At 40.1% G+C, this 24401-nt stretch overlaps 1 protein-coding gene across 6 annotated transcripts in view; it reads left to right on the top strand.

Annotated features, from left to right (window-relative positions):
* Positions 1–24401, top strand: part of sh3pxd2b (SH3 and PX domains 2B) — a 385135-nt gene that overhangs the window by 303880 nt on the left and 56854 nt on the right. For all 6 annotated transcript variants that reach the window (XM_052014630.1, XM_052014629.1, XM_052014628.1 and 3 more), the window contains one exon: positions 6814–6905. In XM_052014630.1, coding sequence (XP_051870590.1) covers positions 6814–6905 — 92 coding nt within the window. The remainder of the gene's footprint in view (positions 1–6813; positions 6906–24401) is intronic.

The following is a 24401-nucleotide window of genomic DNA, read 5'->3' as shown; positions in this document are numbered from 1 at the left end:
AACCTATTCCATGTGTTTCACACTATGGGTCAAAATCTTTCTAGACACTAAACAGGAGGAAGGGAGAACCTTTCAAAAGTAGTCTTTACAAATTATCATGATTAATTGTGGTTCATTTTAGTATTGAGCATTAATTAGTGGCAATCCAAAAAAATTGCTGTTGGGGACTTTTGATGAGCTTTGAATGATAATTGGAATTTGTATCGATTAATCTTCTGGCAGATATCGACCTTGTGAAAACTAGTATTAATAATTGAGGCTATCAAAATGTAAAGCACCCGCATTTCATTTCCACTGGACTACGTAGAATTATATAGAATAATAAAGAATAAACACCACAGAAACAGGCCAATGAGGCCAACAAATCCATTGCTGCATTTTCGTTGCATGAGTCTTCCCATCCAACTCCATCAGTAAAACATGTTGTAGTTCATCTGTAATCATCCTTAATATTTTATGCATTGTTTTAACTGTGTCATAACAGTTAAGCCAGATGAATGCATTTTATCCCTGTGCTCCTAAATCCTCAGTTGCTTGTATTCCTTCCTTCATCCAGCAGAATTTTAACTGAATGTACAGAGCAAAAGATGAGACATTTTTATTTCCAAGGTTGCAATTGGTCTTTAAATATGTGATTTTAAGTTTTCCTGTGTATTGGGAGCCCTTGTCACCACCTACGCTTGATGTTACAGCTTGATTAAGTCTTTTAGAAAATATCATTATGCAGTGTTGACTACTAACAGTGATGCAGCTGGTAAAGCCACTGCCTCACAGCTCCCTCAACCCAAGTGCAACCCTGACCTTGGTTGCTGACTGTGTGGAGTTCGCACATTCTTCCTGTGACATTGTGCATTTCTTTTTGTGGGGGTGGGGGGTCTCTGTTTCCTCCCACATCTAAAAGACACAAAGGTTGGGTAGGTTAATTGGCCTCTATAAATTGCCCAATGTGTTTGGATGGATAGTAGAATCTTGGGTGCAGTGAGGAGAATGTGGGAAGAATAAAATGGGATTAGCGTAACTGGGTGCTTGATAGTCAGCATTTTATTGTTTTACTTTTTAAAAGAAATTGTGCTGCTATGTGGGTTTTGTCTATCTTGCTGCCAACAATGATACTGCTTTTGTCACTGGTTCTATTTTTTCTGGTTGTTTCCTTGTGGTTTCAGAATTCCTTTCTGTGCTATTTTTCTACTTTTCTGTGCTTACAGCATGGAGTTTTGAACATAGAACAGTACAGCACAGGAACAGGCCCTTTGGCCCATGATGTTGTGCAGTACTAATTAAACTAGTAATTAAATGCCTAACTAAACTAATCCCTTCTGCCTACACAATGTCCATATCCCTCCATTCTCAGATTGGACATTGTGTAGGCAGAAGGGATTAATTACTAGTTTAATTCATGTTTTCTTTCACATTCATTTTGTAGGCTGCACCCACTCTCACAGATCGCACTCCAGTGATTGGAACACAAAAATCTCACTCCAATACTAAAGGAGTGTTCCACTTGCAAAGGTGCCATATTTTGACTGAAAAGCTTAATCAAGACTCCATCTGCTTTCACGGAAGGATTTAAAAGATGCTAAGGCATTGTTTTGAAGAAGAATAGGGGAGTTATATCTCGTGAGGGCTAATAGTCATTCCTTGTTCAGCATTCCAAAAACAGATTATCTATAAGAAATTTGTTGTGCCAAAATTGGTCCGCAGTTCCTACATAAAGCGGTGACTGCACTCAGAGAAGTACTTCATTAGCTGTAAATTCATTGGGATAGCTTAAGTTGCTATCCATGTGTGGTCTTCCTTTTTTCTTGGTGGACTAAACTTGTGATAATTTTCTTTGTTCCATAACTGGATATAAAATAACTGTAAGTGCACAAATAAACCCCTTTAAGTGTTTTACTGATAAAGTTTAGAATAGCGTTTCATTGGTGTTCTGAAGTGTAGCTTCTTACTAACATCAAGTCAACAAGATCAAAGAAGGGGGGTTCTGTTGATAAATTATGTATGATAATCGTGTATTTAAAATTTTAATTTTTTCCACCAACCTTTACACCCTGTGTTAAGGAAAAAATCGTGGTTGCGGTGACTGAAGTATTTGGCTGATCTTTATTTACAGATCACAGCTCAGTTAAAGTGTCTTCACCTTCCATCCCAACCCATGCTTCATTTTCTGAACACCATGTGAGCAACAACTAGTAACACTCTGGTGCCAATAATGTAGAAAAATATCCTAAATTACATCTCAGAAACATAGTCAAACAAAAATTGATGTTCAGCTGGGGCAGCTGGCAGTGTAGGTGACTTAGTTTCATTAATGGTTTAAAAGAAGCTTTCAAAGTTAGAGATGAATGTGAGAAAGCAAAGAAGTACTTCCAACACACATAGCCAACACTATATCTGCTAACTTTATTGATAGGCTCTCATCTCCTATTTAGATTAGGACTTGAATAGCCTTTGTGTGCTACAATGAAAATCAATCACGGTTAGGATGCATAGAATACCCAGACGTGGATCTGGTCTGGTGTTTTGTAGTAGCTGTATGCCAAGGGAATGGGGTTTGTCTCAAATTCTTACTGCAGAAGGCCAATTTTCTGTCCAGATTCTTTCTGGAGTATTGATTTCTCTGCTGGAGTAGAGATCAGAGGCCATCTGTCATCCTCTGTTATTTAACTCAACTGAAAGTTTCTTTGTAATTCACCTGAAGCGTGCATACTTGCACATGTTACAGTAAGAAGAACTGCATGTCACTGAAACATGGCAAACTTTCTCCTCAAAAACCCAGGGGAAGAACTACCCATGGTGTCTTGCTAAAGTTAGTGAAGTCAACACCCATGTTAGGATGCATCTAGACTGTTCATTACCAATTGTGCCATTGAGGAAGCTGCAAATGAATTGGGTGGAATGTGAGGACAATCAGTTACAGGGAAAATTCTTGGAGTAATGGGATTGCTCTATTGCTGGAATGGATCTGATGGGCCAAAGTGGCTTCCTTTTGTGTCGTAAGGAAATATGGTAGTTTAATATAATTGAAAATTGCAATGTTCTGTTAGCACCTGAACCATATTATACTATTGGGATTCCATTAGATTAAAAATGCTTTCTCTTATAAAGTACCTGCTCGATTCAAGTCAGCTACAGCGAGTTTTCTCACTGGTTTAGAAAGAGTTAGATTGAAAATCTCTAAGCTGGGAGATATAAGTTCAAACAGTCTGAGTTGGATTTGATCCCAGCTCTGCAAGGGGAAAAGCTGGTGAACTCATGTTTACATTTTCCACACTGATACAAAAAGACTAACAACTCAAAAATCATTGTGTACAAAGCCTCTGTTTGTCATTGCTTTACTGCAATGGGCCCTGAACTTTGTACTCAAGTCAAGAGAGGAGACAAAATGTCATCTATATCACTGCCTGCGACAGACTCTGAACATGTCTCAGAAGAATAGAGTCAAAAGATCTGATATCCTGGACTGTGCATAAACTCCTATCATGGCGACACTGCATGGGCAATGTCACATTCGATGGCTTGGGTATGAATGAGAGGAGAATTCCCAAAGGTCTTCACTATGGAGAAGTCGTCTATGGGAAATGCTAATTGAGATCCACCACTGGAGCTTCATAGACATCTGTCAGAGGGACCTTAAGATGCCAGACATCAATGTGGAAAACTGGGAGGCAGCTGCTCCAGATCACAGTCAATGGAACCACGTAGTCTGCAAAGACCTTCAGAAATGTAAAGAAAAGCAAACACTATCCATGGGGGAGAAAAATGCACACAGGAAGAACAAAGCACACAGTCACAGATAAGACCACCTTCAAGTTAAACAGAGACTGCCCACACTCCTGTGTGGGACTCTCTAGCAGATCGTTCCCTGAATCTGAGACACAAATCTGTGGCCTTTTGAGCCTGAAGGGGCCTGTGAGGTATAGAGAAGAATTAAATCCAGCTGCCATTTTCAAACTGGGGAAGCTTAACTTTTTATCGGTTATTGTTGTGCTCCTCAATGGTTTTTCACAAGGGCAGCGCTTCTGATCATTATTTTGCTCATGTGCTGCTCTGGAGCGTATTGTGATGTGCTGCTCACAGTTGGATGGGATACAGGGCTGTATTGGCTGTTCGCCACACAGTGAATCACTAATCTGATATTTGGTTCTGTGGGGAATTGCCAAGGGAATGCTCAACCAGCTGGGGCTGAGGTTTCCGCCATCTCTGAATTGCATCCCACTGCTTTCTTTTGGTGGAGTTAGGAACGAAACAACATTGAATTCCTCACTATTGTCAGTGTTCCCTATTGTGGTAGGTAAGCCAGGAAGCACGTGCAGCAACAAATCTGCTGATGGCAGTGAGGCTGCAGAGGCCTCAACAAGAAGAACAACTTACATGTTTGTTGTACCTTAATACACACAAACATCATGGTGTTTCATGAAGCTGAAATGTGGGGAAAAATGCTGGATCAACAAAGAAAGAGCAATTTTAAGAAAAGAAAAACAAGAATTAGGAGCAGGAGTAGGCCATCTGATCTTTGGAGTCTGCTCTGCCATTCATGAAGATCATTACTGATCTTCTACATCAGCGCCATTTTCCTGCAGTATCCCCATAACCTATGATTCCATTAAAAATCCAGAGATCTATAGTTTTATGTTTAGAATAAATACAATGTCTGAAACTCCTCAGCCATCTTGGGTAGAGAATTCCAAAGGTTTGCCACTCTCTGAGTGAATGAATTTCTCATCATCCCAGTCTTAAATGAGCTACTCCTTATTTTGGGACTGTGATCTTGGTTCTAGACATCTAGACTCGGGAAATATCCTCCTTTCATCCACCCTGTCACACCCAATGGGAATTATGCATGTTTCAATGAAACCTCTTTTCATTGTTATAAACTGTAAAGAATATTGGCCCAGTCTGCTCAATCTCTTCTCAGAGAGCTAATCCATTATCCCAGGAACCAATCTAATAAATCTTCTTTGCACTGCCTTAATGATGTCTATCCTTTTTGAGGTGAGGAGGCGAAAACTACAGATGTAGGTGGTCTCACCAAGAATCTGCATAAATCGCCTTTTGACATCTTTACTCCTGGACTCAAATGTTTCTACATGAAAGGCCAACATACTATTCACCTTCACAATTGCTCTCTGCACCTGTTCATTGGCTTTCAGGGACTTGTGCACAAGGACACCTAGGTTCCTTTGTACAACACCTTCCAATCCCTCATCGTTTAAATAAAAATGCTGCTTTGTTTTGTTTTGTGTACAGAGTAGATGCCCTCACATTTTTCCACATATAACTCCAACTGCCATATTCTGGCCCACTAATTTAGCTTGTCTATATCCCCTTGAAGCCTCTTACTATTTGTAATCCCACCTAGTTTTGTATCATCTGCAAATTTAGAGTTATAACTTTTGGTTTCCTCAGGCTAACTGTTGACAGAGGTTGTGAATAGCTGGGGCCCAGGCACTGATCCCTGCAGTACCCTACTAGTCACAGACTGTCAACCTGAGAACGGCTTGAAATTCCCACTCTTTTATTTCTTACTGTTAACCAATTCTCAATTCATGCCAGCTCATTACTCACAATTGAAAAACATGGTGATGCTGGAGGAACTCAGCAGGCCAGGCAGCATCCATGGAGAAAAGCAGGTGGTCAACGTTTCGGGTCAGGACCCTTCTTCAGGACTGAAGATAGGAAAAGGGGAAGCCCAATATATAGGGGGGAAAAGCAGAGTAGTGATAGATGGACAAAAGAGGGGAGGCGGGGTGGGCACAAGGTGGTGATAGGAGGATGCAGGTAAGATTACTCACAGTTCCTTGAAACTATAGACGCAGTGAAACTTTGGGAAAGATTCCATCATGTGGAACCTGGACGGCTAAAACCACAACTGCTAGTGCTTGTATGAAGGGAGAGAGGAATGTGCAAGAGCCCGGGATTACCAAGAGATTTTTGGGGAATTGTCAGGCAGGTGTGGGATACATGGAAACCAACAGTCAAATCCATGCAACAGACAAATCTATGCAAGAATTTAAACAGAAGATTTGGTGGTCTAAATCAGAGAGGTTAGGAAACCAGGAGCCACTGTAGGCCAGGAAAGACAGTTGCAATGGATGAGCTGAACTTGGAGCTAAGTAGGAAGGAATTGAAATGGAAAGGCTACAGGTGATGGGAGGTCAATCAGGAGAGCTTACAAATCATTGAGTTTGGAGGCAATAATGGATGTGTGTTTTAGCGACAGATGAGCTGATGATGGCAACTGTAGATATTAGGGAAGTGAAAGTAATTGATCTTGTGTAAAGCAGAAGGTCAGTTTGTGGTTTACCAGGACTTTTTGTTGTTACTTCTGGGAAACATCTTGGGTTATTTCATCACATTAGAAGTTCTAAGTAAGCACAAGTTACAATTGAAGTTGAATGCTACCAGATGATATTATTTGAATCTTTCAGTGTATTTGGAACATTATCATTTATTTCTCACTATTGCTTATCATCTCTCCATACCTGGGAGAAACAGGATACTTGCACTCATTGTTAATTGGAAAAGATAGTTCTCCAGCAATGATTTAAAATTTCTGTGTGCTTACGCAACATTTGTGTCTTTTTGAATATATAACTTGATTTCGAAATTATGAAATATTAATGTTTTCATAATAGCAGAATGGAATGTAAGCTGAAAATATTTTTTTCTTATGTGAGTGGAAATTTGCTTAATACAGAAGTGGAGATTTGAATTTTGACGAATTAGTTTCAAAAACTCAAATTTAATGAGGTTCCTTTTCAACGAGTAGATCGGAAAATAAAACTCTTCTCATTGCTCTCTGATTATTTGCAGGCCCTGATCCGACTACCAGCCCATATCTCTCAGTGTGACGAAGTCCTCCAGTTTTTTGAAACAAGACCCGAAGACTTAAACCCGCCAAAAGAGTGAGTATATTGTGGTTACATTACACATTGCCTTCTAATTATTGAGATGTCAGCACAATGCTGGGAAAACAGTACGAAGTTTGATATTTTGGAAAATCAGTTTGATATTTGTCTTGAGGAAACTATAGAGATTTTAAAAATCATAAAGATTTAAAGGTTAAATATGAAGAAATGGTTATTACAAATACTACATTTTGTTCAAAATTGTGCACTCTTATGTATTTCTAAATATTGTGACCATTTTTTAAAATTGCAAATGAGGGCAAAACAAGTAGAAAAATTGGAATGCTACATTTAATTGTAATACTCCTTGGCTGAGATGGAGAAAATCAGTCTTGTTTCCTGTTCCTGATTATCATCTGGTGCCTGGCTGAAAAGTAGCATTTATAAACATTTGGGGAAGACCTAATGGGCTTGGCTCTAATAGTATCTGATAACCCATGAACAAACACTGACACTTCTGTGCATGAAAAAATGCTCACTTATTTGATGCACTTAATATTGCTCAGTGCTCAGAAAATCCAGCAGGAATCAACACTTTCATGAAAGGAGAACAGGAGTGAACTTGGTTTTAACAATATGATGTAAAAGCCATTTACTTTTTCTTTCCATTTTCTGTATAATTTTATGCTCCCCATCTTGGAATACCTGTTAATGTTTTCCTGCTTTGTAACCAATTGTTTATTGATAATACTAGATATTTGGGCACCCTCTTTTTAAAAGTGATATTTTAGCACTCTTCTGTCATTGTTTAAATAAGATCTATTTCATTGGAGAAAGATTTATTGTAATTATGAATTTCTGCCTTCTATCATTTACATCTTAAAATAAAGTAACAAATAATATGAATAATACAGTAAGTGGTGAAAAGAATGATATACTTCTGGTTCCCACTGAAGAGCATGCAATTATTTATGAAAAGTTTGGCCTGTGCTAAATTAGTTGACCTCGCAGGCTGTGCCTTGACTGTATATTGGATTTAGTTCAGAGAAGTTAGATCAAAATTAGTAGTCAGGAAGCTTTACTGATAGTGCAAGAATGAGGACGTTGGATCCTTTATCAAATCACACTGATTATTTTTATGGAGCATTCATCTTAAATGACACATCATGGATATTTTTAGTTTTAAAAATAAAATCAATAAAATCAAAGTTTCAAATGGTATTGGACTGGATTTCACGGTTGCGTAACACCGACAGTAACATCTGGTGTCTCTCTGTGTGCAGTCAAACAGAAATATGAATTTTACTTTCTGTACCTGCTCCAGAGACAGTGTTTTAATCTTCAAGACAAAGTTAGCAAGTTAATATAAACTTCATACTTTTATTCTGCTCTTACCGCAAAAAAAAAACATTATTAGAAATGTTAAACCTTCATGAATAAGATGTAACTTTGTGTAGTTTTGTGTAGATGTAAGTTTTGTGAAAAACTTTCTCTAGGGTCAGGTGTGAGAGCCATTCTTTCACCACTGACTGGAAAATTCGGAGAACATCTTCAAACTATGATGGCTCAAGCCAACTTACCACAATTATGATAGCTATAATAATGTAGGTAATTCTTCTGATTAATAAGAGTAATAATTGCAAATAGCTATCATGACTGCTTAAGGATATTTTGTGTGGTGTTTCATATGAGCAATAATTGATATGAATAAGAACTGTCTGTAATTTCTGGCCCACATTTTGCTGAGAAAATAACAATGAGGTTGACAGTTTACATTGCTAATGTATAACTTGTTCAGCAGCTCGTGGTAAGGAAGAGATGCCCCGTAAATTGCTGGATGTTTCTTGCTGCCTCTCCTGTAGCCTCAGAAATGATTGCTTGTTTTCAGTGGCCCTGTGACTTTTATAAATGTGCATGTTTATTGCTAATTAAGTCCACTGTTGAAGGTTAAAGGGCTTCCATTCTACAATGCAGAAACATTGATGAGTTTCATGTTTCTGCAATGCCAAACCTATTGAAATCTTGATCTCCCAATCTAGCTCATCGTGACCCTTGCACTTTATTTGTCCACCTGTACTGCACTTACTCTGTAACTGCAACACTATATTCTGCATTCTGTTTTCTTTTTACTACCTCAAAGTAGCTGTGTTTGGAATGATCTATCTGATGGCATGCAAAAACTATTCACTGTATCTCGATACATGTGACAATAATATACTAATACGAAAATGAACAATTTAAATTGTGCCGTTTCATTCCAATAGATAGTGAATTGTCATAGTTTTTCCAAATTCAGATAAAATTAAAAAATTCTGTTCCTGATTTTATTTTACTTTTTTACTTCAGTTGACCCACTTTTTTTCTTAACCCCTAAATCCCTTTGCTTAAAACCCTGAAGTATTGATTCTTTCATTCATCATATTGCTCTTGTTGCAAGGCTTTCATCTTATTATAACAACTTGCAGTGAAAAGAATAATATTAGACTGGATCATCCTCAGTTTTGCTGACTCCAGCTAACAAACCTGAAGTATGTCCCGGATGTCTGCACTTCATGTGAAAGTCTGGCATTTGTATCTCAATGACAAATTCAGAAGGCCCAATGTTTTAGTTAATTTCACCACTAAACTCTCTGGAATCCAGCTTCAGAGTTCAATGCTGCTGGGATCCTCAGTGTTCCACAAAGGAATTTTCTGGGATCCTGTGCCAGATAAAAGTTTTAGGAGGCAAAGAAGTTGTTACATCATTAAAGTTACTCTGTCTTAGTTTAATATTTATAAATACTCATGTGCAAGTGTGTCCGAGGGGGTCACTTATTGCATCCGGTGCTCCTGGTGCGGCCTTCTGTACATTGGTGAGACCCGATGCAGACTGGGTGACCGCTTCATCAAGCACCTTCGCTCTGTCCCCCACGGCAGTCAGGACCTCCCGGTGGCCACCCACTTCAATTCCACATCCCACTCCCAGACTGACATGTCTATCCATGGTCTTTTCTACTGCCACGTTGAGGCCAGGTGCAGGTTGGAGGAACAACACCTCGTATTCCGCCTTGGGAGTCTCCAACCTGATGGCCTCAACATCGATTTCTCTAACTTCTGGTAACTTCACCCCTTATTTTTCTTCCCCGCCCCGCCCCACCCCACCCCACTCCTTTGTCTTCCCTTTTTCCTATGGCTCCCTTCCCCCGCTTTGATGACCTGTCCATCTCCTCTCCTCCCCTCCCCCATGTTTTATTCCATGGTCCACTGCCCTCCTACTGGATCCCTTCTTCTTCAGCCCTTTGCCTCTTCTACCTATCACCTCTCATCTTCTCCCCCCTTACCCCACCCACCTACCATCCCCCTCTCACCTGGACTCACCTATCATCTGCCTGCATGTGCTCCTCCCCCTCCCCCCACCTTCTTATTCTGGCTCTGCCCTCTTCCTTTCCAGTCCTGATGAAGGGTCTCGGCCTGAAATGTTGACTGTTTATTTCCCTCCATGGATGCTGCCTGACCTGCTGAGTTCCTCCAGCACTTTTTGTGTATTGCTCCAGATTCCAGCACCTGCAGAATGTTTTGTGTGTCCTTATTGTTGAACGTAATTATTTATTTACTTCATTTCTTTAAGGATGTCCCTTAACGTCAGAATCATCTAAACTATTAAAACCAGTGACAGTTTTCACAGCACGCTAAGTTCCCAACTCCCGCTTTGCCAGTTATCATGCACTTTTTGGGACTGGGATCTTTGCAATCAGCTGCCGTGAACTTTCTGCTGGCATCTGGGTGATGGAGTGCCATTAAGCTAAGCCATCCTCATCTAGTCCAGTTAAGTGCAGGAGTGCAAAAGCCACAGCTGAGATTTCTGGACAGTGGGAGACTGGGTTAACATGATCCAACCCTTTGAAACGTGAGTTAAGAGTGTAACCAACAGAGCACAGTTCAAGATGTGGCACTACAGCAAGTTCTGGGCCAATTTGTTTGACTCTTTTTTTATGGAAGTTAAACAAACTTGTGGACTTTTCAGACTCATCAGCAATTTTGTTAAAGATACATTTGAAGTTCTGCTCTGGAATATTCATTTAAAATACACCAGAATTTTACATTTCTGCATGAGGTTGCATAAAGGTCACCTTGCATAAAACTATTGAGCTTTCAACCCTTGCATTTCTTTCTTAACCACATTTAGGATCTATCTCTCTTGTTTGAATTATCCCAGGGTTGCATCAAGATCTGCAAATCCAGACATGAAGTCATTTGAACTCTTTTTTTTTTCATAAGCATCCTTTTTCAACTGAGAGCAACGTAATTCTTGCCTTCAAACTAACTGTTTTATTCTGGGGCTAGCTTGAAATGTTTATGTAAAATCTTACTCTGACAGGAAGATTTTACATAAATATCCCTCTTCATATCCAAAAGTACATGATAGAAGGATATTTATGTAAAATCTTCCTGTCAGAGTAACGGCTAGATTGCAGTCCATGTGGTGAAAATACTCCCACAAGTGTTCAGAGAGAGTGAATGCCAGGATTCTGCTCCAGTGAGAGTGAAGGACTTGGCTGGGCTGACTTGTGTGGGCCTGTAGAATCTGGTGCCATGATCTGTTCTGGGTGGTCTATTTACTTTTATTCCTATTGTCCTGTAGAAAAGCAATTTCAAACCATGGGGCATTCCAGATACAGGCACATTGTTGTGGTCTGGAATCACAATTAGACCACTGCAGACTGGGAAAGGCAGCAAATGTCTTCCTTCAATGTATGAACATGCCAATCAGGGGCAAGAGGAGCCACTTAGCTTCTTGAGCCTTGTCTGCCAGTCTGATTGTAACACCAACTCTATAGTCCCATCTGTCCACAGCAACCTTTCACTCCCTTGCATTCAAAAATCTGCCTTACCTCTGCTTTAAAACTATTTAAGGACACTGATTTGTGGAAGGTAGTCCAGAGAAAAGATTTCCCCTCATTTGTTTTAAATGGTGACTCTTTATTTTTAAACAATGACCCTTAGTTCTTGATTCTCCCACAAGATGCAACATCCTTTCTGCATCCACTATATCAAGACCCTTACAATCTTGTATATGTCAGTCAAATATCCTCTTGCTTTTCTAAGCTAACCAGTGGATATAAACTTACCTTGTCCAACCTTTCTGCTGAAGGCAACCCACCCATAACTACTATCAGTTTGGTAATCTTTTCCTAAATAGGGTGACTATTACTCCAGATATGGTCTCACTAATCCCATACATTGCTGAAGCGTAACCTCCCTGACTTGCTACTCTGTTCCTCTAGTAATAAATGGTAACACTGTGCTAACTTTCCTAATTACTTCTTGTAGCTGCATACTTGTCTTTTTGTGAATCATGCACTTGCACACCCCAATCCAGCTGCACCTCCAACTTTTAATGTTGCAGATGGCGATTTTATTGACAGATGTGGAATAGTTGCCATTTTTATTCCAGATTTAATTAAGTGAATTGTATTTAATTTTTGCTGCTGCCATGCTGAATTTAAACTTGTGTAGGCTCCAACCCCCAACTACTCAAGCTGAACTGCTTTTGTACTTGTTCAGTCCAAGTCCCAGGTTCCGCATTAGGACAATTAGGCTCCATAATAGCCAATTTTATACTGCAACACTTTCATAGCTGCCGGGCTAAAGGAAATAGTAAAAAGATCTGAGTGTCAACAGTGTAAAAAGGGAGCAGAGACAATGAGTCTCTGAAAAGAATGAGGTGTACAATAATTCCTTTAGGTAGAGGAGTGGGATTGAATGTAAATTACAGTTAAGTATTAATGTAATCTACCTTAATTGATCAAGTTCAATTTTTCAAAAGAACTATAAATGAAATTGATTAACTACACAATCTTTAATTAAATAAATAAAATTAGTTTGCAGACAAGCCAGAATCTAAAGATTTCAGAGAACCCAGAAGTAAGGAGATGTGAGTGTCAGAGGAAGAGAGTTACAGCAATCTGAAATGATTTCTGTGTAGAGAATGGAGCTAATTGGTGAGTGTTTGTTGAGATAAGGTATATGTTTAAAGTTTGGTGTGTGGAGATACAGTGTCTTGCCTTATTCCCATTGGCTGAACATCCTGTGTCACACTGATAATCCAGGGTAAACCTTGTTTGCTGTCCAACATGTGCAAGAGCTACTATCAACTGATGGGTTTCATAGCTTGTGCCACGGCTGTAGTTTCTTGGTACCTCAATGAGGCTGTGAGCAAAGAGGATAGCAGCTTTACAGAGGTGCTTACTGCACCTTACAAGATGCATTTTCAGAGGGAATGTATGGTTGGTAGACAGGCAAAGACAGCCAGGCAGGGATTGATCTGTAAAGAATACTGACTAGTTATGTCAAAGAGTACAGTAACAAGAATCTGATAGATGTCTTTAAAATTGTGAAGGTCCCTGACACACACACAAACTGGTGGAAGGGTCGAGGACAAAAAGTCATAAAATGAAAAAAAAAAATGACATGAGGAAAAAAAAAGACTTGGGCAAGGTGTGGTCGGGGTCTGGAAGGAATGGCGGTGGAGGCAGATTCAGTTGTGGGGTATGGAATGGAGCTGGATAAATATTTAATAGGCTGAATGGCCTTCCTGTCTGATAATGTTGCTGTTCTTTGAATGACTCTTTGAAAATACTATTTGTTATTATACTCCGAGGCATAGAGGTAGAGAGAAAAATAATAAATAACTATTACACCAATGCCACATCTTACTATTGCAAGACTGCCACACTTCATAATCTTTGTTGGTTTCACATACCTCGACCACCTCCTGGTGACAGAGAACCTTCAAATGTCATGCAGGCCCCTACCTCAAACCTTCAGCACTCAATCTAAACATATGCACATGTTCAGTCCTAGTCCCAGCATTCATATTAGGTTGGAGACCCAAAAGACGCTAGAATCTGGAGCAAAGCATAAACTGACACGCGGTCTCGACCTGAAACATTGACTATCCCTTTGCTGTCACAGATGCTGCTTAACTCGCTGAGTTCCTCCAGCAGTTTATTTTTTGTTCCACATTAGCTTCTTGATCTCAAGGTCACCCTTGCCAATTAAGCACTCGTTCTGAAAAGCAGTCACCCATTCTGAGCTTGGTTTCTCCAAAGCAGAGGAGGCCACATCAGAAGCACCAAATGCAGTGCACTCAGTTGGAAGAACTGCGAGTGAATTGCTGCTTCACCTGGAAAGACTGCTTGGGTCCCTGGATGGTGGGTGGGGAAGAAGTAAAAGAGCAGTTTTTGCTTTTCCTGTGGTTCATGGAAATGTGCAATAATAAGAGTAAGGCTTAGTAGGGTTGGAAAAGTGAATGTCAAATGTAGAGGCTGGTGGGGTGGAAGATTAAGACAAGAGGAATCCTATTCTTGTTTTTGATGGGAAGGTGATGATCGAGAGTAGCAGGGAGGAAACAGAGGAGACATGGCTGAGAGTCTGAAACAAAAGAAGAAAATCCAGAAAATTCTGTTTGACTCTGTCACCATTGTCCAGGATTTCCATCAATACCCAAAGACTTAGCTCATTTAACTCTGCTAATCCCTTTAGAGACTTTGAATTAGTGTTTTATTTGGGTTGGTTTTGGACTTTTAAGGATACTTCTAAGACACATTCCTCTTAGGATTGTCAGTAGCAGTGGCTGTATCTTAATTACTTTTTGGCTTTTATGGACATTTTGAGCTTTGTGGTCATATTTTTGTATGGCTTAGGACTGGGTCAATAAAACATGACTGAATAAATGTCTGCTTCATGTTAAGCAGAAGTTTTATTATTATATCCAGTCAAATATTGTAAACGAATGATTAAATAACTGGGAACATGCACAGCTGTATGGGTTTAGAATTTTTTCTTTTGCTCAGTTCCTTGTGGTATAAGTTTTATAATATAGAAAATAAATTAATATCCACAGTGTATATTCAACAGTTTTATACCTGCCTGCTAAAGGCAGCAGGACAAAATGCCATTGATGGGGACCAGTATTGGGGACTAACTTGAGCAAGGATCCCCAAATTTTTTGATGCTGTCCTGGGAGTCTTCAGAGAAGAAGGAACTGTGCCACATCAGCCTCTTGTCTCTCTGCTGGCTGTTGCTCTGCCTGGTCTCAGGTTGTCTTCACGTATGATCCAACTCAGAACAACGAAATCATTGTTTGGAATCGGAATATGAAAAGCAGTCACTTAATGTATTGTGCATTTGGTGCAAACATCGAAGGATGGATTTCTAGCATCTTGGGGTTTGTTGAAACCATGAAGGATATTTTTACCACAGAAAAATAGATGGCTGGGTTCAGAAGGGTGCAGTATAATTGTGGAATTTAAATGTTGTGTATATACTATTCAATTTTCACCATCAACAGTTTGCAGGATTGCACAAAAGTTATATTTAAGTTTCAACCTTGTACTTAAATCTCAGCTTTCCATAATTATACAGTTTGTGATAATGAGCTAATCTCCTGTGTGGAAGAATAGGTGGGAGGCGTTCTACTGCCTTGTTTGGGAAGCTGAGACCGACACCTCGTGCAATATGCGAATTGGGATCTGATCACTTAGAGAGGATCTCAAAGTCATTTTAAGAACCCATTGATTCGCATTTCCTGCATAGAGTACTCTTCTGGGTGCTCTACAGGAGACTTGGGCTACTGCCCCTGTTCTCCATTCACAAAACCATCAGCAACTCCCATCTTTGCCCAATGATTTGTATGAATCCAAGACCCTCAAATCTATCATAAATGTAAGTAATATGATTGTACATCATATTACCATCTGTACAGAACAAAAGCACCTTAATGAAAATCTAGTTGCAAAATCCAAGAGCTCAGTACTCCTTAGAGTGTAATCACTTCGATGTTCATAGATGGTGACAGTGAATTATAGGTGGGTGACTGGATTACTTCATCAAGGTAATAGGAAAAAGCATCTGCCGCCTTTTGAAACAGCTGGAAATGCTGAAACGCATGCCATGAAAGGAACCATTTAACCTATTGAACCTAATTCTTTAAACATAGTTTATCCCATTATGTATTTTCCACAGTTTTTAACTGGTGAATCTTCCACAAGGCACAAATAATCTGTGAAACCTTTTCCTCATACTTGAGGCTGCCTCAGCAAAAGTACCAGGAATCTGGTTAAATGCTCTCAATTGATGGTATCTCCATTGTCCCATTGAATGGAGCAGGGCCACACCATGCATTCATCTTCACCCATGTCTCCGCTCTGCCTTTTGTCCGTTGTGTCATACTTAGAGAATTAATCAACGGTAGAGATACATAAAAAGGTCTGACTTGGAAGCTAAAAAAAGGATGTGAATTATTGGAAAAAGGCAGTTGAGGCTGGAAGTATTAAAAAGGGAAGTGATATTTCTGCTGCTGCCACAGACTGCTGTATTTTGTAAATCAGCACTTTGGTGTGTCTGTTTGCCTGAAATTGATACTGAAGTTACATGCACTACTCAGACAGAATCCATGCTGTCAGCTTATCTTCAAATCTGTTCTTCATAATCAGTTTTACGTTATTTTATATAACACTGTAAGCCTGATGAATCTGCAACTCCCTCAGGGAGTTCTGTCAGAATAAACACCCCAAACGTTAATCTGTCCACAATCCTCATGTATTTGATCTGATGTGCAGCTCCAAAAATGTAATATTTTAGTTACTGTTTGATAAAATTTGTTTAAATCTCACTCAACCAAATGGATGTTTTTTGTTTAAGTCTGAAGGATTGGATAGATAGGAGTTGAATTCATGACTGACCTATTTTCATTGTGGTGACATTGTTTTGCTACTGTGGCCTGGCAAGATAATGTTTGATGAGTCTGTTTTGACCAAGCTGGGGGAAAAAAGAAATGACAGAAGTATTTCAGGGATTAAAAACAGTTGTGTTTTAAAAGGATCTTAAATTCTCGGAAATTGACTCGCTGCCAGTGAGTCTGAAAAATAAAACAATTACTTTATTATGTTCTCTTTGTCCTCTGCTTCTTTAAAGTGTCCAATCAGCATATATTCTTCAAGTGAATTCAAGCTTTCTGAGGATTTGTCAGAGGAGAGCTCCCTGTCAGGCACTTGTCAGTCCTTGGAAAAGGGACCAACTGCCAATGAGACCAGATGATATAACAGAGTTATACATCAAGGAAGCCGGCCATTCGGCCAAACTCGTCCACGCCGACCAAGGTGTCTTCCTGAGCTAGAACCATTTGCCTGCATTTGGCCCATATCCCTCTAAACCTTTCCTATCATGTACCTGTCCAAATGTCTTTTAAACATTGTAATTTTACCTGCCTCCACCACTTCCTCTGGCAGCTCATTCCATCATAACTCTAGCAAATCTCCCCACCAGGATATTGGTCCCCCTCCAGTTCAGATGCAATCTCTCCCTCTTTTACAGGTCACCACTGCCCCAGAAGAGAACCCAATGGTCCAAGAACCATAACCTACCTCTCGTGCTCCTGCTTCTCAGCCACGCATTCATCTGTCCTATCCTCCTATTCCTACCCTCACTAGCATGTGGCACCTAGAGTAATTCAGAGATCACAACCCTTGAGGTCTTGCTTTTTCACCTTCAGCCTAATTCCCTATATTCACTCTGCAGCACCTCATCCATTTATCTACCTATGTCATTGGTACCAATGACATCTGGCTGCCTTGTTTTATATTTCTTCCTCATGTTGAGTGTTGGAGAAAGGGAATCCTGTATGTCCTGATGAAGGGTCTCGACCCGAAATGTCGACTGTTCATTTCCCTCCATGGATGCTGCCTGACCCGCTGAGTTCCTCCAGCATTTTGTGTGTGAATTAAGGCCCCATCCATGGATCTCTCTGGCATTCTGATCTATGCTGTCAAAGGCCTTTTCCACTGATTCCAAATGTCTGATGGCCAAACAGTTGGGGGAAAATAAATTTATTTTAAAACACATGATTAGTTAAAGCGTTAAAAAAAAGACCAAATCATACCTAAACTTGCCTTTGAATGAAGGTAGGTGACTCCATTCCAATGAATGGAACTGTGCAAGATGCATCAGCTATGGCTGATGTAAAACTAAGAGGCCAAATACAAAGCGTATCCAGTCCCTTTGCTTGTCGAATTAAGGAATGCCCCAGAACTCAACGGTGAGTCTAGTGGGAGAGTGAGAAGTCAAATGTACATGCTGCCACACATTCTGCGCTTCATCGACACTTCTCAATGTACCACCAACCTACCCATCAGCTTGCTCTGGCTAATTATCTGTTTGGAAGTTAATACAGTGGGGTTTTCAACTGTAGATGTATGGACATTTACACACCTTCCACCAGCAGTTGCTGTATCATAGTTTGTGAAGGGCATCTTTTCTAAATTGTCCACTGCCTGGCCTGGGACAATAAAGTCAGCTGTCCTCATAAGTACTTTGTCTGAGATGGATTAATTCTGCTTAGACGAAAGATCAGATCTGAAACTTGCTCAAGTATATTGGCCACTATTAAAATGCATGGTGCATTGATCCGCTGAATCTTTGAGGAAGTCTTCGGAGGCAAATTTATGTTATCATGCCATTCAGCTCCACAGAGTTTTGTCACTTCTGTCAACTAAAGTGAACATGATTATCACTTTGGAAGTTCCCTGCAGGAATTAAATCATTGAATTAAATTTAGGTACTAACATTTTATGCTATTTCTAAATCGAATTGTTGACACAATTGATGATTACAGGATATTACATTATCTTTATATGGCTTCTTTGAAATTGAAATTTCACCCAAAATTAATTGACAGTTTACTTGCTGTATATTTGCCTTTCTACCTCTTCAGTAAGTTTGAGAATTTGTTCACTGATTTGTGCATCTTCAGGGGGGTATGCCTGGTGCATTTCCCCTCTGCACACGATGAACCAGGATTGATCTCCTGGCTTCATAATGATGGTAGAGTGAGGAATATGTCAGGCCATGAGGTCACAAATTCTGGTGGTGTACATCTCTGCTGCTGCTCATGGTCCACAGTGCTTTATAGATACCTAATTTTGAGCTGCTTGATCTGTCCTGTGCCCTTCCATGTATCACGATTATAGCACAGCACAACACCATGGCCAGTTATTATCTCCATAAGAACTGTGCAATGGTCATTTCTAGCAATGTGTCACAGACAGCCACACCCACCAGTACCTGCTGCAGACCCCGTCCAGCAGCTATGTCCTATTTGTGGTGGAGCTAACAAGCCACGCTTCATGGTGGACACCAAAGTTCCCCATCCAGAGTACATTCTGTGTATCTGCTACTTTCAGTGCTTCTTTCAAATGTTGCTCAAGACACAGGTTCCCTGGTTCATCTGCTAAGGAAGTACAGTAGATGTTAATCAGGAGGAGGTTTCCTTGCCCATGTCTGACCAGTGCTATGAGACTTCATGTGGTATGGATTTGATGTTGAGGATGCTGAGAGCTACTCCCTCATGCCTGTATGCCACTGTGCCACCACTTCTGGTGGGTTGGTCCTGCCACTGGGACAAGGCATTCTTGGGATGACAAAGTCTGGCATATTACATACAAGGTATAATTCTATGAGTTTGCTTATATCAGACTGTTGCTTCACTTGGCCACAAGACAGCTCTTCCAATTTAGACTCCAGTCCCCCAGTGTTTGGTTGGAAACTTTAGTCCCTGAGGGTGGGGAGTGACTTTGCTGTGTCAGAGTTTAATGACTAGGTCAATGCCAGGTTTATTCTTTCCCTGAGTGTAATGGCAATGGAACAAATGAGTGGTGTGCAAGGCCACTTCAGAGGGTATTGAAAGGTCAATCACAAACAGATGGCCCAGAGGCACATTGAGGCCAGACTGGGTAATGATGGCAGATTTCCTGCCAGAACCACAGTGGTGAGCCAGATAGGTTTTTTTTTAATGACAATCTGGTAGTTTTCACAGTGATCATTACTGAGATCAATTGGTGCTTTTTTCACCAGCTGGTTGAGCATGCTTGACCTTATCACCAGCTGCTTGTGTGTGCAAGTCAATGGTGGTAGTTTAGGGGTGGAGCTCTGGCTGTTATGGCTCCAGTATAGCTGCAGCCTTCACTTACAAATTTTAGGTATTGATTCAAGGACATTACATTATTTCCTTGAAGCTATGCTTTTAAAAAAAAAACAGACCCTACTTTCTTTATTATTGTGCAGTCGTAATTTACAAAAGACCTTGTTTTACCCTTCAGTGCAATTAGATTGGAATCAATGTAATTGGAATATTTCTGAAGAATTGCCAAATTTAAAAGACAATCTGAAGGATTGAAAAGCTACCTGTGGTAAATCTGTCATTTCCAGAATTGTATCTCATCAATTAGATTATAGAGTTGCATTTTAAACTGAACTGTCAGAAAGCCAAGCTGCATCAGGGAGAATAAGAATTACTTTGCAAAACTAAATGCACTCAAGGACACATTCAGTATCAAAATGCCTATCATGGTAAATGGAAACTATATTTGAGATCAATTGTATATAACCCATTTATTTTCACATGCTTGCCCTTCACTCTCTGCTTGACCAAGTACCAACTGAATATGCAGCTAGCTACTTGTCCTGTATTGCATATCTTATGTTTATTAGCTATTAGGATGGCTCTTTTCCAGGAACATGTCAGTTTCCAGATCCTTTTGTACACATGTTACAAGATTTCTATTGATCTTGCATAATTTTATATTCCAATGGATGGCTGCTTTAATGCTTAGCCTGGACTTGGAAATGTGAAGGCACCAAGCCTGATTTTTTTTTTCGGTTGCTAAATCCACACCTTATTTTCCATTTTGGCAGTTGGTAAATGCCGGTTTATTATACATGATGGAGTATGTTGAAGTGGTCTCCTGTGTTGGTGACGCATCCTGCACCCACATAGAATATGAAAATTTCATCACTTTTGCTGCCAACTTTCCACCTTATTCTCATATTTACATGGTCCATCTCTGACACTTCCCTTTCTGGATCTCTCTGTCTCCATTTCAGGTCATAGGCTAGCCACAAACATCTTTTACAAGCCCACTGACTCCCACAGCTACCTTCGCAATACATCCCCTCACCCTGCCTCCTGTAAGGATGCCATACCCTTTCCCCAGTTTCTTCGTCTCCATCCCATTTGATTCCACGACGAGGGCTTCCACTCTGGTGCCTTTGCGATGTCCTCCTCTTCCCTGAAACGCGGCTCCCCTCTGCCACACTGGATGTATTCTCGACCCTATTTCCTCTATTTCACACGCATCTGCTCTCACCCCTTCTCCACCGGGACAGAACGAGGACAGAGTTCCCCTGGTACTTGCCTTTCACACCACCTGCTGATGCAATGTAATTTCTGCCAACATGTCCAACATGATCCCACTGCTGGTCACATCTTTCACTCTTCTCCCTCTCAACACTTCGCTGGGACCTGCTCAATTGTATCTCCCTGGTCTGCTCTTCCGTCCACATCCACCACTCCCTGTCACAAGGTACTTTCCTATGCAACTGGAGGAGATGCTACACCTGTCCATTCACCTCTTTCCTTCCCGCCATCTAGGCACCCAAACAGTCATTCCAAGTGAAGCAGTGATTCACCAAGTAGGTGAAAATCACAAATAAACTGCAGGTGCTGGAAATGAAAAGCAAAAAGAGAAAATGGTGGAAATACTCAACAGGTCAGGCTGTATCTGTGAGAGGACGTGCCCTGGCCTCTTGAGCATTTCCAGCATTTTCTGCTATTGAAGCAGTGCCTCACTTGCGCAGCTTCCAATATAGTCTGTTGCATTTGATGTTTACAATGTGACCTAATCTACTTTGGGGAAAAATCAAATCACTTTGCGGAGCACTTAAACTGTTATCTGCAGGGGCGATCCCGAGCTTCTTGTGGAACACCATTTTAATTAATAATCCCACCAAGCTCCGAGGGGGTCTCCCGTTTCTTCCTTGCTAACTGCAGGCAGTGTCCTTCACCAGCTCGCCTGAGTTCCTCTCATCCCTTCAGGCTATTCTCTTGTATCCCAAGTCATTATAATACCCATCTATTAAGTAGCAACACTAGCCTGTGGCTGGAAGAGTGTTACTTGTATTATTGCATGCCCCTTTAAAAGCCAGGTGCAGCAACTCCTATGCTAAGTACAGGCACATGTGAGTTTGCAATACATGAAGGGGGAATGTCACACTGAAACTCAAACATCAGTTTCAGCACAGTGTTACGGAGAGAAACTTGACAACACTGTTATGTAACTCTCAATTGAAATTGTTGATATTTATGTGACTTCCACACATAACATCAGGGTTTTTCATCCATTAAACAAAAGTGAAGGAATTTCTGGCCCATTGAGTTGAAAGGTATTTGAATTTGAGCAACTAAAAAATAAGTGTACCATTGCAGAGAGGCTTTATCTTTTTGGAAACAGGGTGCTTTGAGGGCAACTAGGCACTAAAGCTGAATGTCAAAAGAGAAAGGAAACAAATGAAGTAATGACATTAAATGTCCATTATACCCACACTAGCACTCAGAAACAAGTTGCATCGATGGAAGAAGTGAATCTGATCATAATTATTATTCTGTATGTTTACTCAAGAGAAAATAAAGTAGCTTAATCATTCTTATGAAGTTTCTGAAGAGTAAACATTTGCCTGATCTATTAGTGGAGGGGTTGAATTGAATAGATGCTCATAAATCATTGTGTGTTAAGTCCCGATCAGAAGGAGACACAATTGGAACGTCCCTGGGATATGCAATTTCATTAGTGGATATTGAGCAGAATGTGTCAATCCTCATTAAAAAAAAGGGTACATTTCCAGAAGCCTGATATTTCTGTGCAAGAACACACCTTTTACAAACACCAGTTGCTATTGGGCATTAATTTGGTTAGATCCCTGGCAGCCAACAGCTGAGCAGCCAATGACAATAAAGAATTCACGCAGATGGGAATCCAAGTAAACAATTTATTTATAACCTTATTAAACATTACAGAAAGTGTTAAATAAAGTTTGGAGTGCATGACCTGAGTCAAAGATGAAATACGTGGATAAATAATTAGAAAATTAAACCTGTAATAATGGGTAAAAACATCATTAAAAACACACAAACTTCAATACTCAGTATTAGGTTAAAAAGCTTAAATTTGTGGTAGTTCTACTGATTTTAGTTTTAGTATGATGGGAAGACTGTAAACAGCACTACTCATGAGGGCAACTCGTGCACTGATTTCTTCATTAAACCACACAGACGTTAAAACCCCATAGTTGTATTGTGTTACATGGAGTTATGTCAGTGAACACCATCATTATGGCAAAATTCAGACCTTTCAGGCCAGTTAAAAGTGCAACTGATGCAACAGGAATTGAGTAGGTATCTATAGTGGACCAGAAGGAGCCAAAAGCTGGCTCAACCCATTTATTTTCAAAATGATCCAGTGTTTTCACTTCCTTCCACAAATTCAAAAATACCTCATCAAGCTTTTCTTACCTAATTATTGGGTTCTAATACCTGATAAATGTGTCTTAATAAAGAATAGAAGGTTATCCAACTGTGGAGTATAGTAAAGATAAGGGAATTATTGTGTGCTATATGAGGAGCCTGTTATCAGGAAGGAACTATCATTTAAATTAATACCAGGCTTGTCAGTGCATGGTAGACAAGGGAACTGTTTTCTTTTCACATATAGTAAAGTAATTAGAACTATGGAACATCTTCAAAACTCTGGTTACAGTGACTCAAATTTTACAGTGGACAGTTGAGTGCAGGGGTTGGGAAGCTGTGTTGCAGTTATACAAAACGTTGTTTAGAGTGCAGTTAGAATATTGTGTACAGTTCTGGCGGCCACACTACAAGAAGGACATGGTAGCAATAGAAAGAGTGCAGAAGAAATTTACTGGGATATTGCTTGGAATGGAGGGCTTTAGTTACAAAGAGAGATGAGATAAGCTGGGTTTTTATCCTTGGCTGAAAGGTGACCTTATGTGGGTTTATAAAATTATGAGGAGCAATATAGGATTCCCAGACCGGATTTGAGTTGAAGGGGAGAAATTTAAAGTAGATCTGAGGGATAAGTTTCTCACACAGAGAGTAGTGAATATCTGGAACAAGCTGCCAGAGGAGGTGATGGAGGCAAATATAATTACAACGTTTAAAGGATGTTTGGACAGGTACTTGGATAGTCATGATGTAGAAGGATATTGGTGTAATGCAAGCAAATGGGATTAGCATAGATAGGCATCATGGTCTGCATGAATGAGGTTGGCTGAAAGTTAAAGAAAAACAGAAATTATACACAATTTTTACAAGAAATAACACAATTAATACAAAAAAGTCCATTTTAGTGCAAAGTGACCAAATTGGTCATAGTGTTGCTAAACTGTAGTAATTAGGGTTGTGCTGGTTGGTTCAAGAACCTGAAGGTTGGAGGGCCTGTTTCTGTATTGCATGTTTCTATGATTCTAACTTATTTTTAAACCTTGAGGTTCGTCATTCAGAACCTGATCATTGGCCACAAGAACCCAAAGACCAAGAAAGAATGATGACATTACAATGTAATCCAGTACCCCCTTTTTAATATAAATTTTAGGGTACAAATGCACTTTTATTTCATTTATGGGATCCCAGTATCGCTCACAAGGCTTGCAGTTCTTGCTCTT

This window comes from Pristis pectinata, chromosome 4 (assembly GCF_009764475.1).
Source record: "Pristis pectinata isolate sPriPec2 chromosome 4, sPriPec2.1.pri, whole genome shotgun sequence".
In the NCBI taxonomy this organism is placed as follows: Eukaryota; Metazoa; Chordata; class Chondrichthyes; order Rhinopristiformes; family Pristidae; genus Pristis; species Pristis pectinata.
Note: the sequence above shows the minus strand (reverse complement) of the source record. Positions and strands in the feature narration are given on the sequence as shown.